Below are 10,981 nucleotides of genomic sequence, written 5' to 3' on the forward strand. Positions count from 1 at the left end.
AACTCTCACAATAAAGAATCACGTCTAGAATACAGAGTAGAGTTCTGAAAGGGAGAAAAGGCAACAAAACATTGCACCAAAGGCTAAATTTATCTATGTAATAATATGGGCCCAGGAGTCCAATTCTCTAAAGTCCACATCTCCAAAGTTAAACACACACATGCGCACACAAACACCAAACCCAAAAACACTGCAGAAACTACAGTCTTAGCTCATGTTCAACAAGCTCATCTCCAAAAATCAGTAAATTAATAGATTTACCTGGCTGACATATTTGTTATCAAGAAATTGGATCATTTAATTGATAGCTGTTACCTTCACTAGACATTGTCTGTCTATCAACAGAGTGGCAGCTAAGCCTGTAAAAGTGAAAAGTAATTACTCTGTTAATTTTGAGGACCTTCTGATTTACTGAAAGTCCCTAATGAAGACAATTAACCAACATAACATTAGGTTGCGTCCAGAAACATCAAGAGAACACCACCTACTAATCTCTTCGATTACTGGTCACTGTCCAGTAAACATAAACATTCTCATATCACGATTTCATATCTTCTAAAATTTCTCATTGCATTAAGTACCTCCTAGATTTCAATTAGCCTTACCCTTTCCCTTCCAGCCATTTAAATAAATAAGCATCTTGCATTTTAAAGAAATTTATTCCCCAAACTTCAGGCTTACACTGATAAATTACGGCACTAATTCATTTTACAGAACCTAACATTTTGAACATGAACCACTTTCAGGCTAGAGTAAATATATCATGTGTAAGATGGCAGCCCCTAAGGAGAAATGTTATACTGCATCTTCGTTGTTTTCAACATTGTAAATATCACGGTAAAAGTAAAATGAAGAGAATCAGGTTCTAAGAGCCGAGACATATGGAGTTATAGAATCACCAGACAGAAGACACAGAGAGTTTGGTGAAGGGCAGAAAGGATATGACAAAATACAGATCAAAGAATCAGAGCAGAATGATTTTGAAGATCTAGTCTAACCCCCAACTTTTACAGTTGAGAAAAATCAACTCAGAAGCTAACAGACCTGCTTATATTGCAAGTTAGTTACAGAATAAAATCGAAACCAGGTCTAGTAACACTTATCCCAATGCCTCTTCCATTCACCTCATCCCTGTTTCTAGAAAAGCTTTGTAAACATTCTCATTCCCACAACACCTACAGGAGACCCTGGGGACGGGACGCCTGGAGCCAGGCTAAGGCAGTGAGTCTCTGGCTTTAGAAGCTGCCTGCCAGAAGCCATACCACCTAAATACTAGAAGAGCAAACAGAGAAACAAGAGTTCCTGAAGCAGTGCTCCCCTACATTTTTAATTTTTGTATTTGGATATGGTAAGAATAGTGTTAACATAATGAAGCTGTAAGACTAATAATAATGTATTTCTCCAGAACAGGTCTCAGGTATGGGATCAATAACTGGCAGGTAGGTATCTATCAAACTATGACAGACTTTGGTAGTTCAGGGAATCATTAAAAAACATAAGACTAATTTCTATGCGTTACTCCAAAAGGATGGCACAAGGTGCTATCACTGTAGTCCCAGATGACAAAATATATTCTCTCTTGGGATCATAGGTACAAATATTTATAATGTTTTATTGAGAGATTTACAAACTGAGAAATTTTAAGAAAATGCCTTAAAGAACTGATGAAGTCAAATTACTAATTAGAATGAAAGAGACTACACGTATTAAAATGCTCAGTTACATTAGGTAAAAATGTACCATCGCTTACTGTATTAACCAGATCATAAAACTTATATCGACACCTTTACTTTTTTTTTTTTTAAAGATAATTCTACTTTAACTCCTCTTTATACTATAACCTTCAACCTGATTTTCATTCCCCACCCTCAGTTTTACTCAACTTTCATTGATTTGGACTTAAACGGTGTACTCTTAAAACTGCTGTTTTTACTTCTTAGAGAAATTTAAGTCATGACCTAGGCAAAATCCAGCTTCTGAGTTTTCACTCTGCGTCTGTTCCATCCTCTAGATTCAGTCAACAGACATTATGGTCTCTGACCTCAGGGACACCTGGAGGAAGGGCCTGAGTCTCCCAACAAAAACAATACAAGGACTCTTAAGAAAGGACAGAATATAAAGGCAACTGGGAGGTAGAATTTAACTACAATATCTTGTTTGATTCCACTCCATCACCCGGCTTAACTTCTCAGAGTGACTTTGTTTTACTCCAATATTTGACGACAAAGGAAACTTCCTAGCTAGATATAATCCCAATATAGAGCTAAACTTAACTCTCGTTAGATAAAATGCATGTTAACAAAAGATCAGTACCTTACAAACCCCACCTCTCTATTTCCATTTAGAGGACTTATGCATGTACTTGAGTGAGGATAAAAGAACTTTCCAAGTGCTCTTCAAAGAAGTGGTTAGTATGCTCCTAGTGGTCAATTCTGGGGACTTCAAATCTGCCAACTGACTGCCACAACCACATTCACAGTTGCAATTTGACATTTACATTATGAGAAAAAAAAAATTCTTCAAAAAGAAAAACCAAAATGACAAGTGATTTTCTAATGGGAGAGGGATAGTTATATGCAGGGGGCTGTGCATATTCTTCTGTATTTTCCAAATTGTTTAACGTAATTTTTATTGTTTTACGGTAACAGTAAATTAGGTGACCCGAACCTTGAGGTCATGTAACTCAATACAGCAGTTGGAAAACATCAGCTGCCATCTTCCCCCTGGTATTGATCAGATTGCTCTCCCTCCCCATATAAAGCCACAGGCTGCATGGGAGACACTGCAGCCCACTGGTTATGAGCATAAACTGTGGATTAGTCAGCCTGCTTTCCAGTCTGCTTCCACCACTAGTCCTGAGGCCTCAATCGAATTAGTTAACAGTTCAGTACCTCAGTTTCCTCACAGGTAAAATGAGTACAAAATGCTACTTGCCTCTCAGGGGTTGTTGTGACGAGTAAATGAGCCTACCTGTAACGCACTTAGTGTGTGGCACGTAATAAGGGCTCAGTAAAGGTGAGGTACAGGTGGCCATACATAAGACTGCAGAGAGGGTGATAATCGCTTATTGTCAGATTTACAAGACGGTTACCAACCAAGCAGCCAGCTGCCATCTGTTAAACAGGCAGTGGTCTAATAAACTTTAATCAGTAAGTACCTGAACACTTACTAAGTGTAGTACTCTCTATGAAGACTCTCTAGTGAAGCTGCCAGCCTGGAACTCAAGTTCCACTTGAAACTCAAATTACAAAGATGTGAGGAGAAGGGGGTCTAGGGGTAAGAGGAACAGGGGAAACAAACCACTTCAGGGAGAATGGGAAGCAACGAGGGCCCAAAAGGAAGCTAGATTTGTACTGAACCCAATTAGCACTGTTTTGAGATTTCTCCAGCAAACCAGTGGCAGAGAAGCCTAATTAGTAGACCTAACTCAAGGCTGAGATCGGCCCAAGAAGAGGGATCCAGGTAGGAGTCCAGGTCACAGCAAGTCAGGCTAAAGATGACAGAGAATTGGGTGAGATTATGGGATTGGCCAACAAGGATAAAAGTGTAACACCAAGATACAAGAATCACATGTGGAGTTTTTTAATGCACAAATTCTCCCTCCAAAGACCTCCAGGTTGGAAGCAGAGCCCAGATGAGTGTACTTTTAAATTGCCCTGGTGATGCTGATGCAAACCCCAGACTAGCACAAAGCAGGAGCTCAACAATGTCAGTAGGAATAAATAGAATGAGCGACTGAAAAGCTAATTAAGTCTGGAAGAAATTTCAAAGTTTGAGATCATGAACATGGAACAAGTGAAAATCAGCTTGAAGTGCAGAAAGCTCACTGGAATTGGGGGCAGCGGGGGGAGGTACACACACTATAGAACCACAAGACCAGCCAGAAACAAGGTTAAAAGAAAAACCAAGTCATGTGATCTTACGTAAAACGGATTACAGCAATGGTTCTCAAACTTGGCTGAACACTGGAACCACCTGAGGAGTTTTTAAATCTCCTGATGCCCAGGTCAAACCGCAGGTCAATTAAAACCAATTCTGGGAATGAGATCCAAGCTTCGGTATTGTTTAGAGCTCCCAGGTGATTCGAATGTGCAAATACGTTTGAGAAACACTGGGAAAGAGAGGGTCCAGGAAATCAGCAGGTGAAGGGAATGAGGAAAATCCAGGCAATCCAAGTCAGTGGTTCTCAAACTCTGGTGTGTATCAGAATCACCTGGAAGCAAGCTCATTTCTTCCATGTGGCTCACTGAAGAACAAAAGGACCTGGCCCTCTACAGGTTCCCCCAATTCCCCAGGTAATTCTGATACACACCAAAGTTGGAGAACCATGGTTCCAAGTGGCTAGAAATAACTCCAAAGGAGAAACTAAGAACTATGAACCACCCCAAGCAGTAACTGAGAGCGTTCCCACCCCTCTGCACCTGATGAATACAACCTTAACACGAGGCTGTACTGAACATGACCAGAATCAATACACCTGTAAAGGTCCAGCAGTAAAGCTAAGGCACCACAGGTCTCACACACGACACTTGCAACGCTGCCATCCTTCGCCTCAAAAGGCACCTTCTACAACACTCACGTCTGGATCCTAGTGGACAACATACCGAAAGCATGCGTTGCCACCTGCCTTTCACAATTAGAAAGCAATCTAGAAAAGTTACAAACACACTAATAAGCAGAGTATATAATTCAAATTCCTATTACCTTGTAAAAAGAAACCCAGGACTATTAAAGTTACATTGGGAAGACGTGAACCTGTTTCACTAATGGTCAATCACGCACTCTGCTTATAACTTGGGCTCTGTAACTCTACGTAGCTTTTACTGGTTAATATTGCACTTATTTTCTCTCAAGATATCATGACCAAGCCTAGCCACATGAAACGCCATTAGAAGGAAACACTTAAAGAGAAATTAGGAATTGCTTCACCTAGCTACATAGTAATATAATACTTATGACCAGTTCCAACCAAGTGGTAGGTATTCCATTTAGAATGTTACATTTTATCTAATAAGATTCAAGAGAATACTTCCCCATGCATATGACCAACTCATCGTCCCATCAGAAATCTCTATAGCAGCACCAGAGTTTTCATTTTCAAGATACATGAGCTTTTGTCAAATGGTGACATCTCCCCTGTAATATGAATTTTCAATATAATATAAAAAATGATGGATATATTACACATTTCACAGAGAACAGAAACCTGTCAATGAATTTAGAATGTTACAACCTATTTGAAATTTTACACTAAAAGATCTGTTCACTCTTTAAACCATGTAAATGTAAAATAGGTACCCATGTTTTATACTGGTAACAAAGAATAAAATACTCCTGCCTAACAAAGTTTGTTGCCTTAGTACTTTTTTAAAATTAATTTTCATTAACACTACAACTGTAGAAAGCAACAAGCCAGACAGCCTTCAAACTGATAAAAAGTTGAAATCTGCATAATATACTTCAAAACAAAGCCAGATTTTTTTCCCCACCATTTGAATTTGTGCACTAATCTTTAGATGTATAAATGTACAGGGCTTACTGCAAAGTGCAAGTCACTGTTTTAGAAAAAAACAAAACAGGAAAACTTAATAAACACCCTTTTCTATCTTAAAGGTCATCCCTAAGTGATTTAGATTTCTTCATTTGAACCTGGCTTCTCTGGCAATCTACAGATCCCATTTTACAAAACGACTTAATGCTTTTCTACCAAAGTCTGTCATTAAGCAAAAAAGCACAAATAAGCGAAACGAAAATTTTCCAAGTAATGGAGGAGAGTTAAATTAACCAGAAATATGGCAATTTGTTTCCATGTATCAAAACATGAAAGCGGGCGCTTAGGGAGAGGGCGGGAAGGACCTCAGTGCACATCGATTAGGTTAACACTAACAAAAGAAGGATGAGTTATCTGTTAAACTATCGATGACAGTTTTGAGCTCAGACCTTTAAGATGTGATTAAGATGTGATTAAGATGTGATTTAAGATGTGATTCCATTTAAATTATCCGTCGCTACACACACATCACCTTCCCTGGACACTGAACACGGCTAATTTAAGTTTAGGGCTCCCATCTGCCGTCCACCTGTCTCATTCCATGTCCCACAACACTAAGGACCACCAAAGCCAATTCCCCTGAAGCTGCCCACGCAGGTACACGCATCTTAAAAGACCGCACCAAAAGGACGCGTGGAGCTAGCTACTTCCACCTTTTCGCCCCTTGCTTTCACCTCTTTTCTTTCCAGACAAGCAAACTTCAGCGAGGAGGTATGCTCAGAGGCAGGGGGTACGTGCCGGGTCGTTAAAAGAACCCAGATTTGGGGGACAGCTAGGCTCCGAGAGATGCCACCTCCCTTTTCAAACGGCCATTTGGCACCGGCAGAGGGGCAGCACCCACTCAGAGACCAGCACCGACGCAACAGAAACCACAGGGGGGCGGGGGGCAAAGCCTAGGGGAGAGGCCGCGGGCACCCAAAGTTCTGCTCTAGCAACTGCCAGGCTCCCCCTGGGGTCAGGCACCGGACCGGAGAGATGCGGGGTCTGGGACAGCGGCTCCAGGTGCACCTGGAACCCGACGAGAGTCAGCCACTGAGCCCGCAGAGGAACGGCGGGCTCCCAACTCGGAGGCTCGGCGCCCGGCTCCACTCAGGTCCAGCGAGCGGCGCGAGCGGCACGCGGGCGCGCCTCCCCGCGTCCGCCCCGCTCCCCGGCCCGCGTTCGCCCAGCTCCCGGTCCCCATCCGCCCCGCTCCCCGGCCCGCGTCCGCCCAGCTCCCGTCCCCCGTCCGCCCCGCTCCCCGGCCCGCGTCCGCCCCGCTCCCCGGCCCGCGCCTACCTTGAGCCAGAGCCCGGAGCAAGTGCAGCTGCAGCGCCGCGAGCGCCCACCACCCGCGCCGCCGGCCCGCGCTCAACTTTGTCGCTGGCCTCCCGGCGCGCTCCCCCTCGTCCTCGCCGGGGCTCCCGGGCGCCGCGCGGGCTCCCCGGGACCGCCGCCGCCGCCGCCGCTCGGGGCTAGGCAGGGACCCCCGCAGCCGCCCGGAGCCCGCCGCGCCGCCGCCGGCCGCCAGCCGTACACCCCCGGCCATGCCGAGGAGCCGCCGCCCCCGGCCCCGGTCTCGGGCCCCGTGAGCGGGACGGCGGGCGGTGGCCTCCCGGCCGGGCGGCCAAATACGAGGGGCGCCGGGCGCTGAGGGGAGCGACGGGGGAGAAGTTGTCAGCGGGAAGATGACAACCTGTCACGCCGCCCCCGCGGCTGGAGCGCCCTGGCCGCGCCGCGTCTCAAGAAGGGTCGGGCGGGCGCTGAGGAGACGCCGCCGCCCCCGCCGCGCGCTGAGGAGAAAGTGCACCCTCCCGCCCGCGCGCCGCCGCTCGCCCGCCGCCGCCGCGCCCCATTCACAGCCCGGCCGCACGCGCCGCCCGCCCGCGCCCGCCGCCGCCGCTGATTGGCCGAGGGGAGGTGGCTAGCGGGCCCCCCTCACGTCCCGCCCCCACGTCCCGCCCCCACGCCCTCGACTGTTTTCAAACTCGCCGCGCCCGCCCGCCTGGAATTTAGCGCCGGGCCCCGGCCTCGACTCGGGCGGCTTCCCGCGCCGGCTGCGCCCCCTAGGGACGCGCGGTGGGCACTGCAGGCCGGCGCCGGCTCGGCACGCGATCCCCTAGCGGCTCCCGCTGGGGCGGCTCCGGCCTCGCCCCGCCCAGCAGTGCCGGCGCGCAGGTGGGCTCGCACGTGCGGCCGAGGGCCCGGCGGACGGCATGCTGCGGGCGGGGACAACTGGGCGCGCCCCTCCCGGCGCCCTGGCCCACCCTCCCCGCCGCCCGCGGGGGCCGCCCCTCCCACCGGCAGGCTCCGTGTTCGCGTGGTTATGCGCCAAGTTGCGGGGATTGCAAACGAGAAACACGCCTGATCGGGTTTTCAATTCCCAACAACAAAAGGCACCTGTGTGTGCAGATCCGCAGCCTGTTGAGAGGAGTGGACGCAGGCTTTGTAGGGGCGTCCAAGGTCATGGGTGGCCTGCGGGGAGCACAGCTCCGGCCGCTTCATACCGTGGGGTGGGTCGGTCCCCTAGGGGGAAGGTCTCATAGAGGGAGGGTCTCCTGGGGGGGGTCCCCTAGGGGAAGGGTCTCCTAGGAGAAGAGTCCCCTAGGGGGAGGGTCTTCTAGAAGAAGGGTCCCCTAAGGGGGAGTGTCTCCTAGGGGGAGGAGTCTCCTGGCGCAGGGCCTGGGGCCCCCGCGAAGGGCAGTGGGCGCGGTCGCCGGAGCTCAGCAGCATGTGGTAAGCATTAGCGGAGTTTATGGGGTGAACTAAGAGCTCTGGAGGCTGGGAAGCCAGCATTTTTGTGGGAGGAGGGCCTGGAAGGTGACACACAGTCTGACCCTGGGGCGTGTGATAATTGAGTGAGATCACTAAGTGGTGATGGCAGCGGGTCAGGGCGTGCGCCTCGCTCGGCGCTGGCTCCCCAGGAAGCACTGGGTGCCGGTCTGCTGTTACTTCGTTTATTGCCCCAGGCGGGAGAGCGGACAGCGGGTCACTGTGGCCCGAAGTTCCTGAGTGGAAGCTAGCTCCTGCTTCCAAGCACCTACTGTGCGCTACCCAACCTCTGCTAAGTCTGAACAATGACCCTATAAAGGAAAGATGGGGAAACTGAGGACGGAGGACAGCAGCCAGTTGGAGGAGGTGGATTCTGAACTGGATCTGACCCCAGGGCCTGCCCTCTGCCTGCTTCCCACACCATGCCAGGAGGGCCGGAAGTGACATGCAACCCAAAGCCAGCGTGTTTTCTGGGACCGTATTGCACCAACTCCAACAGCACAGCAGAGCCCTGTGGGCCAGGGGTGTCCTAAGGACACGTGGACGGGGGGGTGGGGGGAGGGGTCTTCTTGCAGTTTCCACGGCAGCAGCCCTTGGCGTCTTCTAACTCGCAGGGTTATATGAGAGTCTAGAGGGGGAAATGAGCCACGCCTACCGTGTGTTGAACCCTCCTGTGGGCCAGCCCTGTGCGGTGGCATCACACTCATCCCCACCCCACCCCTGCTGTGTGAAAGGGGCTGTCCCACGTGCAGTGGGGGAAACAGGACAAAAGAGGTGACGTGGCTTCACTGCTGAGCACCTCAGCTTTGGTCAGAGATGGGGGTGAGGCACCAGTGGAGCGGATGAGGGTTTTTTTTTTTTTTTTTTTTTTTCTTTTTTTTTTCCGGTACGCGGGCCTCTCACTGTTGTGGCCTCCCCCGTTGCGGAGCACAGGCTCCGGACGCGCAGGCTCCGGACGCGCAGGCTCAGCGGCCATGGCTCACGGGCCCAGCCGCTCCGCGGCATATGGGATCCTCCCAGACCGGGGCACGAACCCGTATCCCCTGCATCGGCAGGCGGACTCTCAACCACTTGCGCCACCAGGGAGGCCCGGATGAGGGTTTTGACATCTGAGCTCCACTCTTTCTAGTTGTGAAATCTGGACAAATTGCTGGCTCTATGTTCCCGTAAAAAGTTAGGAATAATTCCCATTTCACAGGGTAGTTGCAAAGGAGTGAGGTAATTCACGCTCAATAAATGCTAGTTTCCCTTTCCTCATACCACCTGTTATGAAGCAAACCACCCTTGCTATGCCCACCAGTTGAGTCCAGTCCACATTTAACCTTTTCTTTTCATCTAGAAACATAAACCCATTACTTTCCTTGCAAATGGCAACCCACGCCCATATACCCTTACAGCATAGGTATGAATATGGCTCAGGCAACTTCTTGACATCGGGACACTCAAAAAATGCCCAGAGCCTCTTTTGCTGGGATTGATTTTGCAGTTCAGAGAAAACTTTATGGAAACTTGCTTGGAAATTGGAAAGCCAAGCCAGTATGCTGTAGGTTGTCACAGAAGCATTGACATCACCGTTACTCCAAAAGGTCCGGGGAAACCTCTGGGAAATGTTTTGCTCCAATATCATCCTGGGTAAGTGAGGCTCTAATGGTGTCTCATTTTACAGTTGAAGGAACCAAGCCAGGGAAGTTTAATAGATGCAAAGTAGCCGTGATAAAGCCAGAGCAGGAATCCAGCTCTCCTGAGTCCAATTCTAAGACTTCTTTCCACACCAGATGGTGTTGCCTCTTACATGACCCATTAGGTTACTGTCTTAAGGAGTATGTGTAGACTGTAGGTATTCTTTCTCAAAAAAATAATACAGAGAAGCCCCTTTATAATGCTGGGGAGAGGAGGTAGCCAGCACAGAGCTGGAATATTTCTGCCCAAAAGGGCCAATTAATTTCTCAGTTTAATTTTATCCAACCCAACGAGAAGGTCTCAAGAAGTGAACATTTTATACGTGTTTAAAAATCTTTAGCCGTATACGTATTTTAAAGGACCATGAAGTGGAGGCATGTTACTCCATGAAAGCAGAGTTATTTTTCTTTCAAAAATGAGCTATGGTGGTTTACTATTTTCCACAACAAGAAGTTAGGGTTTTCCCTGCTTGCTTAGAGAAGGGGTTTTCAAAACAAATGATAATTTAAGTGGAGTTAGGACTATTCACTGAGACGACTGATGTTTTCCACTCTTCATAAATAAAAGCTCCTCCAGGTGTGGTCCATGGTCCATCAGCCTCACCCGGGAGCTGGTGAGAAATGCAAAAATCTCAGTCCCTTCCTGGACCTACTGCATCAGAATCTACAGTTTAACAAGAGCTCCAAGTGATTCACATGTAAATTAAAGTTTGAGAATCACCCCCTGTCTCTTGGGAATTTAATAAACATGGTGAATACAGCTCTCTTTATCTTCCTCCCTACATTCCTTCTTTGCTTCCTCTGTCCTTTCTCTTCCTTCTTCTTTTGCCCATAATGGGCCATGAAATACAAGGGAAGCTTTTTTTAAAGATGGAATTATAATTTTACTTTTTATTTTAAAAGGAAAATATGCATCTTCCTAGAACATTAATAGCCTCAACTGTATACAAATTAAAAACGAAAAAATACTCATGGCACCGTGAAAAAAAAAGTCAAGGGA

At 48.1% G+C, this 10,981-nt stretch overlaps 1 protein-coding gene across 1 annotated transcript in view; it reads right to left on the bottom strand.

Annotated features, from left to right (window-relative positions):
• Positions 1-7,079, bottom strand: part of SDK1 (sidekick cell adhesion molecule 1) — an 831,209-nt gene extending 824,130 nt beyond the window's left edge. Inside the window, exon 1 of the mRNA XM_060079272.1 lies at positions 6,830-7,079. Within this exon, the coding sequence (XP_059935255.1) occupies positions 6,830-7,079 (250 nt within the window). The remainder of the gene's footprint in view (positions 1-6,829) is intronic.
• Positions 7,080-10,981: the final 3,902 nt, after the last annotated feature.

The sequence above is a fragment of the Mesoplodon densirostris genome, chromosome 16 (assembly GCF_025265405.1).
Source record: "Mesoplodon densirostris isolate mMesDen1 chromosome 16, mMesDen1 primary haplotype, whole genome shotgun sequence".
NCBI lineage: Eukaryota > Metazoa > Chordata > Mammalia > Artiodactyla > Ziphiidae > Mesoplodon > Mesoplodon densirostris.